This window comes from Prenolepis imparis, unplaced genomic scaffold (genome assembly GCF_030444845.1).
Source record: "Prenolepis imparis isolate NDT839.2.m4 unplaced genomic scaffold, iyPreImpa1.0 SCAF_11, whole genome shotgun sequence".
Taxonomy (NCBI): Eukaryota; Metazoa; Arthropoda; class Insecta; order Hymenoptera; family Formicidae; genus Prenolepis; species Prenolepis imparis.
In genome coordinates this window covers 4,622,494-4,638,297 of record NW_028141169.1, presented here as the reverse complement: position 1 = coordinate 4,638,297, position 15,804 = coordinate 4,622,494, and the positions used below count along the sequence as shown (strand labels likewise).

The 15,804-nt window shown below is 33.5% G+C and overlaps 2 protein-coding genes across 3 annotated transcripts in view; one reads left to right on the top strand and one right to left on the bottom strand.

Annotated features, from left to right (window-relative positions):
* LOC145942934 (uncharacterized) overlaps positions 1-15,804 on the top strand; it is a 206,574-nt gene that overhangs the window by 24,001 nt on the left and 166,769 nt on the right. Inside the window, exons 3-6 of the mRNA XM_083050102.1 lie at positions 367-571; positions 682-723; positions 9,926-10,084; positions 11,778-11,824. Coding sequence (XP_082906228.1) covers positions 367-571; positions 682-723; positions 9,926-9,953 — 275 coding nt within the window. The 3' untranslated portion in view covers positions 9,954-10,084; positions 11,778-11,824. The remainder of the gene's footprint in view (positions 1-366; positions 572-681; positions 724-9,925; positions 10,085-11,777; positions 11,825-15,804) is intronic.
* Dpr12 (defective proboscis extension response 12) overlaps positions 1-15,804 on the bottom strand; it is a 258,892-nt gene that overhangs the window by 230,296 nt on the left and 12,792 nt on the right. The window lies entirely within an intron of this gene.

The window sequence follows — 15,804 nt, the reverse complement described above, 5'->3', positions numbered from 1 at the left end:
GCGAATAGCCGCGGCCATTACCGAAACGCCGCGAGTATCAGGCAGTTCGAGCTGCGTCCCGCTGTGATTAATTAGTAAGCATAATCATTAGAAACGATTTCTAACCTTTCCATTGTAATATTTATCAATCGCATATCATAATTTCAACGTTAATATGTAGTCGTAATTGTTCGAAACGCATATTTCGCGAAAAATTCGATGCAAAATCTCTTGCCAACATAACCCAACTTAATCTCGCGCGCGCGAATGTGTTGCGATTCGTGGATATAGCTATCGTTAATTCTAGCTTACATATTTATATTGTGTATGTTATAATGCGAAATAATAAGATTATTCTAATATATGTATGTATTTTATTTGTTACAGATGCGATACACAGTGCGATTCACGCGTCGTGTCGGGAGTGCCGTGTAAAGTTTCGCGCGTCGGGAGTGCCGTGTAAAGTGTCGGGCAATCGTAATTATTCGTATTTTCGCGAGTGTCGTGAATGCTTCGAAGAAGCAATGACAGTCGACCAAGAGAGGAGGAGGAGGCCCGGGGAGGCATCGGGCGACATCGGGGCAACTGTGAGGTATAAACATTTATATACAACAAAATAAAACATTTTTTCTAAACTACATTGTTTATGAGATATTCGACACACACATATGTATATACATAACTTGAATATTTTGTTTTCAGATCAATGTGCTGTGTACTGCAACTCCGCTATTGCACGTATCGGTGAGTGAGAAATTGTTTATTTTATAATATTTCTATAGCGGTAATGGGGGTATATATAACAGGTTGAATATATTATAAAATATAATAGTAACATATGTTTTAAATAATATGTTATAATATCTTATCTGCGATTAATATTTTTTGACAAAAATCAGCTCTGATAATTGTCAAAAATATTAATCGAATTAAAAATATTATAACATCCTTTTCTAAAAAGGGCACGTTAAGTCGATTCTTGCAAGTATTGTTGCATCTTTTCCGATGCTGATTAACTGTTTCGATTCGCATTATGCGTTATATTCGTAGCATCGAGAGACTGTCATCGCGAGGGTTAGTAGTTTAACAGTTTGTTCAAAATAAAATAATATGTTTTAAATAATATGTTATAATATACTTTAAACTCAATTAATATTTTTGATAGTTATCAGCTGATTTCTGTCAAAAAGTATTAATAAAGCGTTAATTTGCTAATTTGCTTATTAAATTTTAAAATAATAATATGGTAAAAAATTAAAATAGTAATATGTTGTAAATATATTGTATGCGCGATTAATATTTTTTGACAGAAATCAGCTGGTAACTCGAAAATATTAATCGAGTTTAAAGTTTTATAAAATATTATTTAAAACATATTATTGTATTTAATTTTATTTTGAACAAACTGTCAAACTGCTAACCCTCGCGATGACAGTCTCTCGATGCTACGAATATAACGCACAACGCGAATCGAGGCAGTCAATTAGCATCGCAGAGAAGAGGCAACAATACTTGTGAGAATTGACTTAACATGCCTTTTTTAGAAAGGGATATAAAAGAGGAGAAAAGAGGAGAAAAGAAAAAAATATCACTATATATTTAAAAATATATAAAATTATTGTAATATCGGCTTATAATTCAACATAATATATAAAGATATAAATAGTATTAATATATATAAATTTATATATTTATATGTATTTATATATATACTATCTTTTAAATTTTATATAAATATATATTTTTTTAAATATATTATTCATAAAAGAGAATATAGAAAAAGTGCAACAATGAGCACAAGCTGAGTCGGAAAAAATATGTATACAATAATTCATCAAGTAGCATGTTAAGTAGCAACCATTTAAATATTACATGAAACGTGAAGAGATGAGAAAATTCAACGTAAATATACTGGATTTGCGCGATGAATTATTTTCCTAGAAAATAAACTACCAACAGTTATATTAGCCTGTTGAACAAGAGCGCCTATTTAAGAAAGGAGTTTCGATGCAAATCCGCAGAATGTTCCTGAGAGCAGCGGTCTTCGCTACTCAAAGGCGTGCGCCCGTATCTGTCGCCGCATTTGGCAGGAATTTCCACATTCCTAAACGGTAGAATATAGGGTGAGAGCATCGCAGACTGGATCTGTCTCTTTGTTCCCTTGACGGAAACTTCATTATCTCGAGTTGTTACGACGCACCAGTCAACATAGCGACTCCACTTGGCCATAATTACATTCTAAATGTACTCCGCATGCGAAAAGTTTCGAACTTTGTGCGTCGCGCGAGAGAGGAGCTACAATGAAAGGCTCGTTAAATGTTCTTATCTGCGCCAGCGCGTTATTATCTTATGCACGCGAATATCGATGTAACCTCCTCTCGAACGCACTGTCATTGCATTCATTATGTCGATTTGTAATCGTAACTGGCGGATGTACCTTTGCGCGCAGCGATTATCCGCGTGGAAATTACGCGCGTCAGCAATTACATTTAATTTCGGTGCGTCTACTAGGACGATTATGATCACCCCGCAGGGGTTCTGGCGCGTGCTCCACATTCCTGAAGGATATAACGCGCGAGGCTTGTCACGAATCGGTACTTGTCTCTCTGTGTGCAACCACGAGATAAACCTGATTACGCCATGACAGTGGCACGGAGCGGACTGGGGGTACCGTCAACCCATAGACACGTGGGCACATTCTCTCGTTTGTGGCCGGGTTACATATGTAGGCAACGCGAGCTCGTTTACATCATACTAATGAAGGATACAACCGTCTCTGGAGCAAGTCACTAACGACTTATCCCGTCGACGATTGCGCTCATTTGTATGCAACAATTGTACCATCTGGCTCTCTCTCTCTCCCCCCACTCTCTCTCTCCCTCTCTCTCTCTCTCTCTCTCTTTCTCTTTACGAGTAAGATGATACAATATATTGTAAGTGCTAGTTTCTGCTTTTCCTCAAATCTAATCGTTGGTGTAGTTTCAAGTTTCACAATTTTAGAACATACAAAAAGAAACTTATTTACTCTTGAATCTTCACAAATGCAGGACATTCTTCGTAAAGACACTTGAAATTGTAGAGTATTGATTTGCTGTTATAAGCATTATTTATATGATTTATCTCGAATGCGAACGATTTTTACAACAAACATACGCGCGAAATTAAACATTCTATAAGAATATCGATATATATGTTTGTGAAACGAAATGTCAAGATGGAATTTTAGTCCGGTAATTATGAACTCGTCTTAATTAACTCGTTTCGGCATAAGGGACTGGACTGCATACCAACGTCTCATAAGCATGTAGCAGATATTCGTCTATTCATGAGCGGGATGTACGCGTAAGACAACGAGAAACTGTTTTCTCAGTACTAATAGATTTGGGAGTGTATCTTGCAAGTAATTAACTGCGCAGTTTATCTTGCTATACAAACTTCTAGGTTAATATAGATAGGACTACTTCCTATCAATATCTAGATTATGTATATGATGAACCAGTTAACGATTACTAATATGAATCATTTGCGATGAACGGAACAGAGAAAATTTATATACGTCTAATCTAATATAATCTAAAATTATTGGTGTAAATAATTAAAGAAGCTACATAAATAACTCAAATTATTCTATAGCAATTAATCATTATATACTGCCATTAATATTTGAATATAATTATTGCTAATTAAGACTAATATCAATTAGAACAATACATTCTGACAATACTTTAAAATAATATAATAAAGACTATATACTTTTTAATAGCATTTCTTTAAATTATATTTATAACTAGATAGACAAAGATCAGAAAAAAACCAGCAGTATTTTAAATTCATTAGCAGTATTTTAAATTCACGATATATCGGATGTAATAGCATTTAACATTCGTAGAAGCAAAGTATTTTTTTGGAAACTACAGATATCGACAGGTCACGTATCTCAGGTCACGAACTAGAGGTATGTATGTGTGTGTGTATATGTGACATTTTCTTCTCTAATTTTTAAATAAGTTTTTACGTAGAAAATGTGCAGTCGTTTGTATTGGATTAATAGATCTGGTCATTTGTTTCGTAAGTAGTAAATGACTCGTAACGCGACCCTACGGTAGCTTTATATACATATACATATAAATACTTTCAGTATTGTAATACTTCTATACCTGTGTAGAAGAAATAAATTCGCTTATGTCGATATCAAGTAATTTTTTTCTATTTTGTTTCGACGTACATATTCTATTTATTCAAGATTATATTACATGTTTTATACTACATGTCGTAGATACAGTATCAAACTGTGATAAATAGAATGATTATGTCATCTATATTATGATGGTTTGTAACGATGAATTGTAAATAAACTACTTTAAAGTGATCTAAATTATCTTGAATTTTATCTTGCATTCAAAAAGCAGAAACTAATGCTTCTAAATTATGCATTATTCATTTAATTGTTGCTATTGATTAATATTCAGTGATATCGATATTCTCTGTGATAATCAACGTTCATGATTTTACAATTCAAATTCGTAATTAATTATCTACATCACAATACATTACACACAATTTTGCTTTGTAATATGATACTGCAAAATACAGCATAAGCTGTAAAAATAATTTAACATTTCCGAAGTTTAATTGTGTTATAATTTTATAAATTAGAATTAAAAAGCAATTAGATTTATCTGATAAAACTAAAAATTATAGCAATATAGCACAATAGATTAGAAACAAAATGAAAAACTTTACTTGCATACAAATACTCACAAGTACTTATAAATCGCATTGACTTATCGAAGAAGTCAGACGGATTATTCTTCATCTAACAATCTGCGGATTTATCCAATTTTTTCTTGATTCTCTCGAAATGTGCAGATATTGAAGGCGTATATGCATGTATAATAATAGCTTCATAAACTCATTCATTGAATTGATATATATTGTATATATAGGGGGCTTCGCGTAAGAGATATGCATCGTTCTATAAGATCCCAGTCACTTTGCGAAAAGCCAGTAAATGCGAGTAGGATTTTCGTGAAATGCCGCGTCAGTAAGATCTTCGTGGAACATTGTATTTTACAATAAGCCTTCGATATATACATACGAAAAGGTATACAGAGTGATCTACGTAAAATATTTAAATATTTTTTTCAGAAACTATTAGAGATAACAATAAAATTCTTTCTTTTGACATTTTGATAGCACTGGTATTTTTTATAGGAAAATGAAACATCATTTCTTTAAGAGGGCAAAAGAGCAATTCTTTATTTTTCTTAAAATATATATATTTTTTTTAAAGATCGATATTCCTTTATCTTATATCTTATTAAAATTATTTAGGTAAAAGTTTCAAAAAAAACAATATAGTATTTAATATTTTATATTATTATTCAGACAAAAAAATTTATAAATAGATAGTGTTAAAAAATTTTTTGCGAGAAAAATATGTTTATATTTAATGAAAAACCTATATAACAACACATTTAGTGTTGCAACATTTAAAAGTTGAAAAATTGGATTAAAGCGTGATAAATAATTCATCAATCGAAATGTTCGAACATTTCTGATATGAATTTTTCAATCTAGTTAATCGCATTAAAAGATATACATACACACAATCGCGAATACATTACATTTTTAAATTAAACCGAAACAAATAAACGACTACATTGTTATTCTCTATAACGTAGAGCATAAATATCTACGTAATTATCGCCACGAATTCTTTCGCATCGAGTCAGCAATACAATTACAACGTGGAACTGGTACAATGGCATCGACGGCTAAAGGAAAATCGGAAAATTTTACGGCGTACAGCGATACACCAAGGTAACCCTGATTAACCCGAGGTAGCAGAAATTGCCGGGCTCATGTGTGAGTGCTCCACGGCTTATGGGTACCGATCTTTACAACTCGTGACTTGGGTTGTACCGGTGCCCAACGAGTACCCCGTTTACACGAGCTAATGGATTTCGTCGGCTACACGCGAGTGGGTAACGACGCGTCGTGTAACGATCCCCTCGGTTTCTTTCGTACAGCGGCGAATAATCGACCTAGATCGAAATAAAGGAACAGCTAACGAGGGAGCGCTTTTCCAGCACACGCGTTTCCTCTCGCGTCTCGTCCACGTTACTTTATACACTGCCTGGAACGTGACGGGTATTCGTAACAGTGTTCTTTTTTTTTCTTTTCTTCGGTTTGCGTCGATATTCGCTGGTAAACCGCTTTCTTCCTGTTTCTAGCTGGCGGAAGCAACAGATCTTTTTAAGCGAGCGAATTTTCTTGAAGTGGAGGGTGCAATAAGTCGAGGTTGGCTTCGGTAAACTGGGTTGTCTTTCGCGTGTCTCGATTCCATTTCGTTACCGTCCAATAAAGCGCTTCGAACAGGCAAGATTCACGATTTGTGCCAGAGAGAGTTTCATAATCGCACTGAAAGTACTTTAAGGCATTTCATTGCGCTAGATCCGCTCAGTAAAATGCAATTGAAATAATTCCACGCTGGAATGTCTCGTATTTTCGTAATGACCGTGCAATAGTTGAGAATTTTTTTTTTTTTTAATCCCGAGTTGCCGTTGCAATTTCAAGTACGTAGAGATACGCAATAACGTGGCTTAGTGCGAAATATTTTATTTATTTTGTATATAAAAAATGTATAGTTTTAACGTGTAAAATATATGTTATTTCTTTTGTATCAACTTGCATTAACTTTAAAGATTAAGAATTTAAAAAAACTGTAATAAAAACAATAAGATCTTACAAAAAATTTTCGATAAAAACAAGTCGGCTTCAAAATTGGCAGAGAATCCATCATTAAAGTTTGATTCGTTTATATTGCAACAACTTGTACGTTTAATATCAATATTGATAAGAAAAGTCAGAAGAGAAAGGTGATCGCGCGGAATATTTAACTCTTGATATATTATAAGTGCACATTGAAAGTTTTCAAACTAGCAAAGTTCGGCATACATATTTTATTCTCTATGCCTTGCATCCTTTTAAGTCTTCCGTATTCCGTGTTTTAGCAGCTCGAAAATTTTCATAAAATGTGTGCTACGGCGCGAAAATACGAAGCAGCGTGATCAACGCAAAATGCCAATTTTATGGTCGACTACACCATATTAATACAGTCATAACACACGAAGCTCAAGTGTGCTATTCTCGTTCAAAAGTCTCACATTGACCCTCGAGAGTTTCTTCTACGGTTGCCATACACGCATAAGAAACTTTTTAGAAATCCGATTTTTACTCGATGTATTTATACAACAAATAATTCGATATAATTCGATATAAATTCGATATAAAAGATAACATGTATGATTTTACAAATTAAATTGTCAATAATTTACTTTGCTTGTACATAAATAATATATTAAGATTTTTGCAATTATACTGTTTCAAACAGTTATGATTTTATGCTAAAAATATCGGAGTTTAATAATACCTAATGTGGAATTCTTTCGGAATTTATCGGGAAATATATAATGCAAAATAATTTTTCAATCTGATCACACAACAGAAATCAGCTAGAAAGAAAGAAAAGATTGATCAATAAAGTTAACAAATAATATTTTGTTTATATATTCTTAACGCATTTGTATATAGCATATTTGGAAAATTCACATTTATATTCATGTTAATTATTATTATTTAGCGATTACAATTAGCATACATTACAGAATTAGGAATTATACAATAGTATCTAATCTATGAACATTACATATTCATAAACGATCATTTTAACAGCGCAATGTAATATTATAATGTAATGATAACATTTAATTTCCAATTAATTTCTTATTGTTAGTATAATCTTATCAAAGATTATCAAGTGTATTAATCGATTGAGAAGACATTCTAATAATATAAAATTCTAATTAACTATAAAATATATTATTGATACATTTCAATAGTTTTGTGAATGAAAGATTAATTTCAAATTTGTTAAGCAGAGTAAGTCGTAGATAAAAGAAAAAAAAATACCAAAATGACATCGTGTACAGCTTTTCGAGACAGAGTTGCACGCGTCTCTATTCCACCTATCAAACGCGAGTCGTCCTAGTTACGGTCTCGTGTAACGCGAGTTTAAAAAAAAGAAGAAAAGTACGCAAAGCCGAGGTATCATCGGCTATTCGAATATAATGTCCATTGTCGTTTAATCACATGCATAGCGATCGCGGGAACAACAGCGGGCATATAGGTACCTACGCAGACGGAGTATCATCATCGTGACGTTATAATACAATCGCGAGGGAGAGTGCACGATGCGGTGCGGTGCGGTGCGGGTGATCCCGCGGCGTTTTCAATTGCATTTGCAGCAGGCGTGACGGACCCTGTACGGCAAAGTTGGCGGACTAAACGCGCGCCCGAGCCGCGGCACGAACTGGGGCAAACCTGGGGACGAGCCGCCCGTGAGCGAGGGGATGCTGGGGATGTATGAATGTAGGCGGTGTGTGCGGTTCGCGTAGGTGGGGCTCGCGGTATCGCCATGTGTGACGTTTTGCAAAATCCGCTCGATTCCGAACGCGAACGCGGCGTATACAGAAGCTTTCGGACCTATCCGCCGGCGATTTATGCTACACCCGTGCGCGCCGAAAGCTATCTGCGATCGGTTAACCGACCTGCCTTTCTCTCTCTCTCTCTCTCTCTCTCCGTATGCACATAGTCCGCTGCTGATTGCCAGTACGTAACGTATGTACGTACGCTGGTATTTAATGCGCGCCTTCCCTCCTTTACCCCGGAGTATTTGCGTGCTCGATTACACGGACTGATCCGTTGCGCCGATAACAAATGTTTAGCAAAATTTTAGTCAATTAACTTACGCACGCGCACGCTAACTTTGCGATAACTTACGCTTGCTTTGCGATAGTACTCGCGTACTTGCGTGACCGTAGTTATGGCGCGTTGCAACATTGATATCGCGTTGCATCGGTTATAAGAAAAAGAATCGCATATATACTTTGACACACGAAATACTTTTGCATATAATACCTTGTATTTCTTAATCTTTTTTTATTTGATATAAATATTTTTAAATTGATAATTATGTCAGATGTGTTGCAAAATTTATTCTTTAGAAGAAAGAGTTTTCTGACAATAACTATATAATAAAACAACACTGTCAAATTTGTTAGAGAGATTCAAAGATCTTATATGCGATCGATATTATCGATGCATTGTCGAAGCGTAATTGACTTTAATGGAGAATTCAAAGATCGATTGTTATATCGATATATCTTATTTCGCTGACATACTGCAGTCATGTTGATCGAACTGATATATTTGCTGCTTTCCATCAATCGTAGAAGATCGTAACAATTGCATGTGTCACATATGTGTATATCTATGTATAAATCAGATATGAACTAGATGCGTGCCACATATATACGCAGTAACATATAGCAAGATAAACGAGAAGCAGTAAGCTAATCAATTGTCGATTGTTTCATCTTTCGCGAAACAGATGGGCAAAAACCAATATTGAAGTCGAGCCATTCTCACAAATGAAATGAATATACAGAGCGTTGTAATCATTTCCTTTGTTTGAAGGTTTTTGAAAGTGAAACTTTTATCATGTGGTAATATACCATTCCTGATTAGATATCTCGTCGACCCATAATATTCAGTCAGACAAAAATCGCATTGTATGATAATGAAGTCTCAGGAAAATAACATTAAGAAAATATATTATTCTAACTGCTATCTGTTGACAATTCCATTTTTATTTTACTTACTAATTTTTTTATACAGCAAATATCATCTATACTAATATATAAAAAAGTAAAGTTTATTTATTCCGTTATTCGGATAAGTTTAAAAACTACTGAACCGATTTATTAGATCTTTCTGAGTAACATAACAGGCTATAAAGTTTAGCGCGTCTAATAATAATTTTTTGAAATAATAATTAATTTGAACGCTGTTATAATTTAGATTTTATATTTGTATGTTACAGACAACATAAAATTCGGGAGTGCCGTTAAAAGTATCGCGCGTACAAGTGCGGGAGTGCCGTTAAAATAAGTATCGCGCGTGTTAATCAACGAACTTGGACGTCCCTGAGAGGAGGAGGAGGCCTAGGAGAGGCATCGGGCACCGGAGGAGCAACTCTAAGGTGAGTATCGTTATATTTATTATTATAAATCACATTAATTCAGTTCATTTATTTGAACAATTTAACCAAGAGAAATTTAGAGATATTATATAAATTTTTAAGTAACTAGATATGGAAGTTGAGAATGAATGTCTGACTATATATAGCTATAACTACTGCATAATTTCTTATATTAGTTTTGAGATGAAACATATGAATACTACGAATAAAATACAACCAATAACAAGTATCCAATCGTTATATATAAAAAAAGTAAATTATGTAACGAGATATGGAAGTTGAGAATAAATGTCTGACTATATGTAGCTATAACTACTGCATAATTTCTTATATTAGAGTTTTGAGATAAAACATATAAATACTACGAATAAAATACAAGCAATAACAAGTATCCAATCATTAAATATAAAAAAAGTAAATCATGTAACGAGATATAGAAGTTAAGAAAGAATGTCTGACTATATGTAGCTATAACTACTGCATAATTTTTTATATTAGAGTTTTGAGATGAAACATATGAATACTACGAATAAAATACAAACATTAACAAGTATCTAATCATTAAATATAATAAAAAGTAAATCATGTAACGAGATGTGGAAGTTGAGAATGAATGTCTGGCTATATGTAGCTATAACTACTGCATAATTTCTTATATTAGGGTTTTGAGATGAAACATATGAATACTACGAATGAAATACAAGCAATAATAAGTATCCAATCATTAAATATAATAAAAAGTAAATCATGTAATGAGATGAAAGTTAGGAAAGAATGTCTGACTATATGTAGCTATAACTACTGCCTAATTTTTTATATTAGAGTTTTGAGATGAAACATATGAATACTATGAATAAAATACAAGCAATAACAAGTATCCAATCATTAAATATAATAAAAAGTAAATCATGTAATGAGATGAAAGTTAGGAAAAAATGTCTGACTATATGTAGCTATAACTACTGTAATTTCTTATATTAGAGTTTTGAGATAAAACATATGAATACTATGAATAAAATACAAGCAATAACAAGTATCCAATCATTAAATATAAAAAAAGTAAATTATGTAATGAGATATGGAAGTTGAGAATGAATGTCTGACTATATGTAGCTATAACTACTGTAATTTCTTATATTAGAGTTTTGAGATAAAACATATGAATACTATGAATAAAATACAAGCAATAACAAGTATCCAATCATTAAATATAATAAAAAGTAAATCATGTAATGAGATGAAAGTTAGGAAAAAATGTCTGACTATATGTAGCTATAACTACTGTAATTTCTTATATTAGAGTTTTGAGATAAAACATATGAATGCTATGAATAAAATACAAGCAATAACAAGTATCCAATCATTAAATATAAAAAAAGTAAATTATGTAATGAGATATGGAAGTTGAGAATGAATGTCTGACTATATGTAGCTATAACTACTGCATAATTTCTTATATTAGAGTTTTGAGATGAAACATATAAATACTACGAATAGAATAAATTTTTAATAAAAGTTTCTACTTAAATTTTTTTTAAATTTATAAAATTATTTTATTATATATTTATATACAGTTTATTATTGTTATGCACTAAATATAAAGTTCGGAGCATCCATAATAATAATTTTTTGAAATAATAACTAATTTGAATTATAATTGCTATAATTTAGATTTTATATTTGTATGTTACAGACAACGCTTATGAACATCAACTACTTCGCTGTTGTACATCGATGTCGGTGAGTGAGATAAACTTTCATTTAATTTTTAGATAACGGATTTATAGATCGTAGATTGTAGATTATAGATTGTAAATTGTAGATAGATATAAGTTAATACATCCAGAATCTATGCAATTTCATGTTTATTTCATTATTCTCAAAACTTTATCAAAGAGCTATATATAAATTCTCTAAAGACCAAAGGCCAACGTACTATTTATTTTGTCTCGTGATTCGTAGCGGTAGATTTAACATGTTTCACCTGATCCGATTTTGCTAATTCTATCACGTTCTGTTACTCTATGATATTCTAACTTTCCCACCTAGTTAAATTGTAAATGATTACACTTCGGGATAAATACCTGCTAGCCAGCAGCTGGCGTCTAGGGTTAAACCGACTCTCATCGTTTATGATACCACCTTTCGAGCACTCGAGAAACTTATCCGCTGTAATAAGCGATCGTTCCACTCCGTATATATGCGGTAAAGCAACTCCTTCGTTGTACGGTCGCTTTCGTGAGAATTAACGCGGGCCAATAGCGCGACCGTCAGAAGTTTCGCAACGCGCCGGAAATGAGCGACGTGGAGCGCCGCGTATGCAAATCGTAAGGGCTCATCGTCTCAGACTCATCGTCGGCTAAGATGGCAACTCGCGATCGATCGATGCAGATCGTTACAGCCGCGCAGTAGTAAACGCACTCCGACCCCGATCTTCTCTACGCGAGCGGCATATTGCATCCTTACCCGCATTCAACGCCGAATACTGTCTGCCGAAATTCCATGAAATGTTCAGGGCTCGTCAGTTCCCAGTCTATTACTCTTTCCACGTTCTCTCTACAGTCTCACCTTAAGTGTCTGGCACATTGGTTATACGACTCCGTTCGCTCCTTACGACCCCGCATGATCCTTGTATTCTTCCATTCTCCCAAAGCGGTTCCCAACGATCCCTCGTGACTTCGTGATTCGTCATTATTGCTCTCCCTACGCGATAATACCCTCTGTTTCGTAATCAAAACGCGCTGGAGACTCCAGAATTCCATTCCGCAAAAACATCTCGTCGCTTTTATGGCATATTTTGTATTGTGAACAAAGTAATTACGTTGGTACTTTTGTTTTGTTTATTTTGTTTTCGAATGTTTCAAAGCATCCACGTTATTTCGAAAAAGATACGAGTATTATAAATAATATAACAAAAACAACCGATTGCTTCTGTTGAGCTTACTTTAAGCTTCGCGATTTAAGTTAAATCCATCTCTAAGTCAATGCCATCTCTAATTATGCTTAACTGGCAATTATTAGTAATTTAGTGTACAGAAACCAAAATTTTGTGTGCATTATTAAACAATACAATGAGTATCGTAATACATCGTAAATAATAAAGTTTTAATTAATACCAAAACTCGTGATACAACGTGCTCCTACTCAGAGTCTGCTAAATTAAACATTATTTCATTAATATTGCGGGAAGATTTTCTTCCCAGAAAATTAATACTGAAAGATCAAACTGAAGGTATCAAAGATTCATAATGTTTACGCAGTAATTTTAAGCGTCTGATTAATCGTTTGCTTTTTCCACTTTAAAATCTGTCTTGAGTAATTTAAGTCGGATTGTAAGCTTTGAAAATAAAATCTTTGTAAATCTTCTCACGTCTGTGCAACGGCACGGTACAGTGAATGTATTCCTGTTAGAAATAATCTACGCAATAAAAAGTACGCTCAGATGCAACACTCAAAACACTTCCATTTCACTTTTGTTCGACGTTGCGAATATTTTCTCTATTATTTGATACCATTTGTAAGGTAGTCTCGCCAACAGGCGGGAATCGCTGCACGTCGAACGTTCGATCAAATGTTCATAGGCAAATGGAGATTTAACTGCAGTAAAGAATAGAGACCTTTGCGGTCTGTAAATCCTATCTAGATTTCAATTTCTGACATTTGTTCGAATCGAACGAATAATTTTAGACGTTTTGAAGATAACTTTTTAACGTTACAGCAAAAACGTGTTAAATTGATATCCTGCTTCATAAGAGATTTAGAATTTCAATATTTTCCTTATTAATATAAAAACCTAGAATTCTGCAGTTTGCTATATTTGAATCCCCTTTTGTTTACAAACTTACATATTCTTCAGATTTAAAATTTACAAAATTATATATACATAAATATAAGATTTTTTTATTAAGATTTACTAGGGAAAATTCTAGGTTGTATTACTTTTAGCATACGAACGATAATGTGAACAAGAAATAATGCGCATGTTTGAAAAAGGGCTGAAGAAAGTCGATAGATATAGTTGAGATATGTAAGGTGTTGATATCACAGCATGTGCGTGTATAAAAGAATTGATTCACTTCTATTTAAATTGCAAATGTAATTCCATTATCTTGAATATTTTATATTCTTTAGTATCTACACAAAAAATCCTTATTTTTGTAAAATAGAAAAATATTACAGGATATAGTGAAAACCACAATATAAAAGAAACAGTAGTAAAGTTAGAAAAATTTACTTGGCAGCGAAAACGTGGATTAAATAAATTGACGTAAAATTCTTTTTATATAAAAGTGTATTAAAATTTCGCAAAATATAGAATCGAAGCTAACAAGTAAAAGTAAGAACGCAATTTGGTAATAATCACGATTTATCTCATTATTCGAATTGCGCAAAAATCGAAGAAAAAGAGACATTTAAAATCGAGAGTGAGAGTTCAGACTAGAAGCATTAATGCCACTTATCTATCTAGAGTCCTTCAACACGCTACTTGCAGAAAGACGATGAGCAAAAAGACGACTATAGAGATACAGAGAAACAAGATAGCAGTAGGTACAGGGGTAGAATAGCACTGAGCCCTGAAGTAGTCCTATCGCGGAAGCGGCATCCCAGAGATGGAGGCCGCCGGCGGGCACACACTCTCTCCAGAAAGTGTCACCTAAAACTTTGAATCTCGCGTCTCATGCCTACGAGGCCGCGTCCTGAAATCCCTCGTCAGTCGTCTCGTCTCGTATTCTCGCATTTGAATATTTTCCCGTTCTGTCGCGTTTTCATCTCTTTCGTAGCGATCCTCAAAGTTACCCGCGAATTCCTATCACGTTGCATTACTCGGCGATTGTCGAAAACTTGTAATTCTAAAGTGGCAGGCTTTGTATAATTAAATATTTGTATAATAAAGAGAACTTTACGCGATGGTAATTGAATATTATTCGAGAAGAGCCATATATGTTTAAAAGAATATATCATATTTATATAAAATCGAGATTTATATATAAATGTTTTTTACGCACCATAGTATGTTTATTTATAAAAAAATATTTTCTTATATATAATATATATATATATATATATATATATATATATAAATTGTCATTAAAGATTTATTGCGATTGCAGATTATTTAAAATAAACAAACGTTTATTTACATTTTTCCAGAGAAAAATTTTGATAGCAAGCATCTTTTTTAATCAATTTGATTTTTTTTATGAATAATAGTATATTTCTTACTTGGCGTGTGTTTTTTTTTATTAAAAAGATTTCCTCAGATATAACATATATCTCGATTTATAAAAATAACTTTTTTAAATTTATGATCTCACTAATTTTCGGTTATTGCCAATTAAATTTGTCATCAAAGCAAAAATCGGGTACTAATGCACAGAGCTCGGGTACGATAGATATTCGCAAGAATAAAACAATAAAAAGAGGTTGTTGGCTTTTCCTTGGCCATGCTCCAGGATTTCTCGCGACCGCGTTTCCATTTCACGATCTACGATTTACCTAGCGTGAGTTCCGCCGCGCTATGGATTGTTTCAGGGCGTTGTTTCCACGTTTATGGAACCTGCTTACTCTGTCGGGTTTCGCTTTACTGCCTCGTGCCAGGCCATTAGCTGCCGTTTGGAGAACATGAGATCCTCGCGGTGGCTGAATGAATTTGCGATGCTCTCGACTAATACTTCGTAATAATTATTCCGGAAGTGGGGCGATGTTCGATGCGACATGCT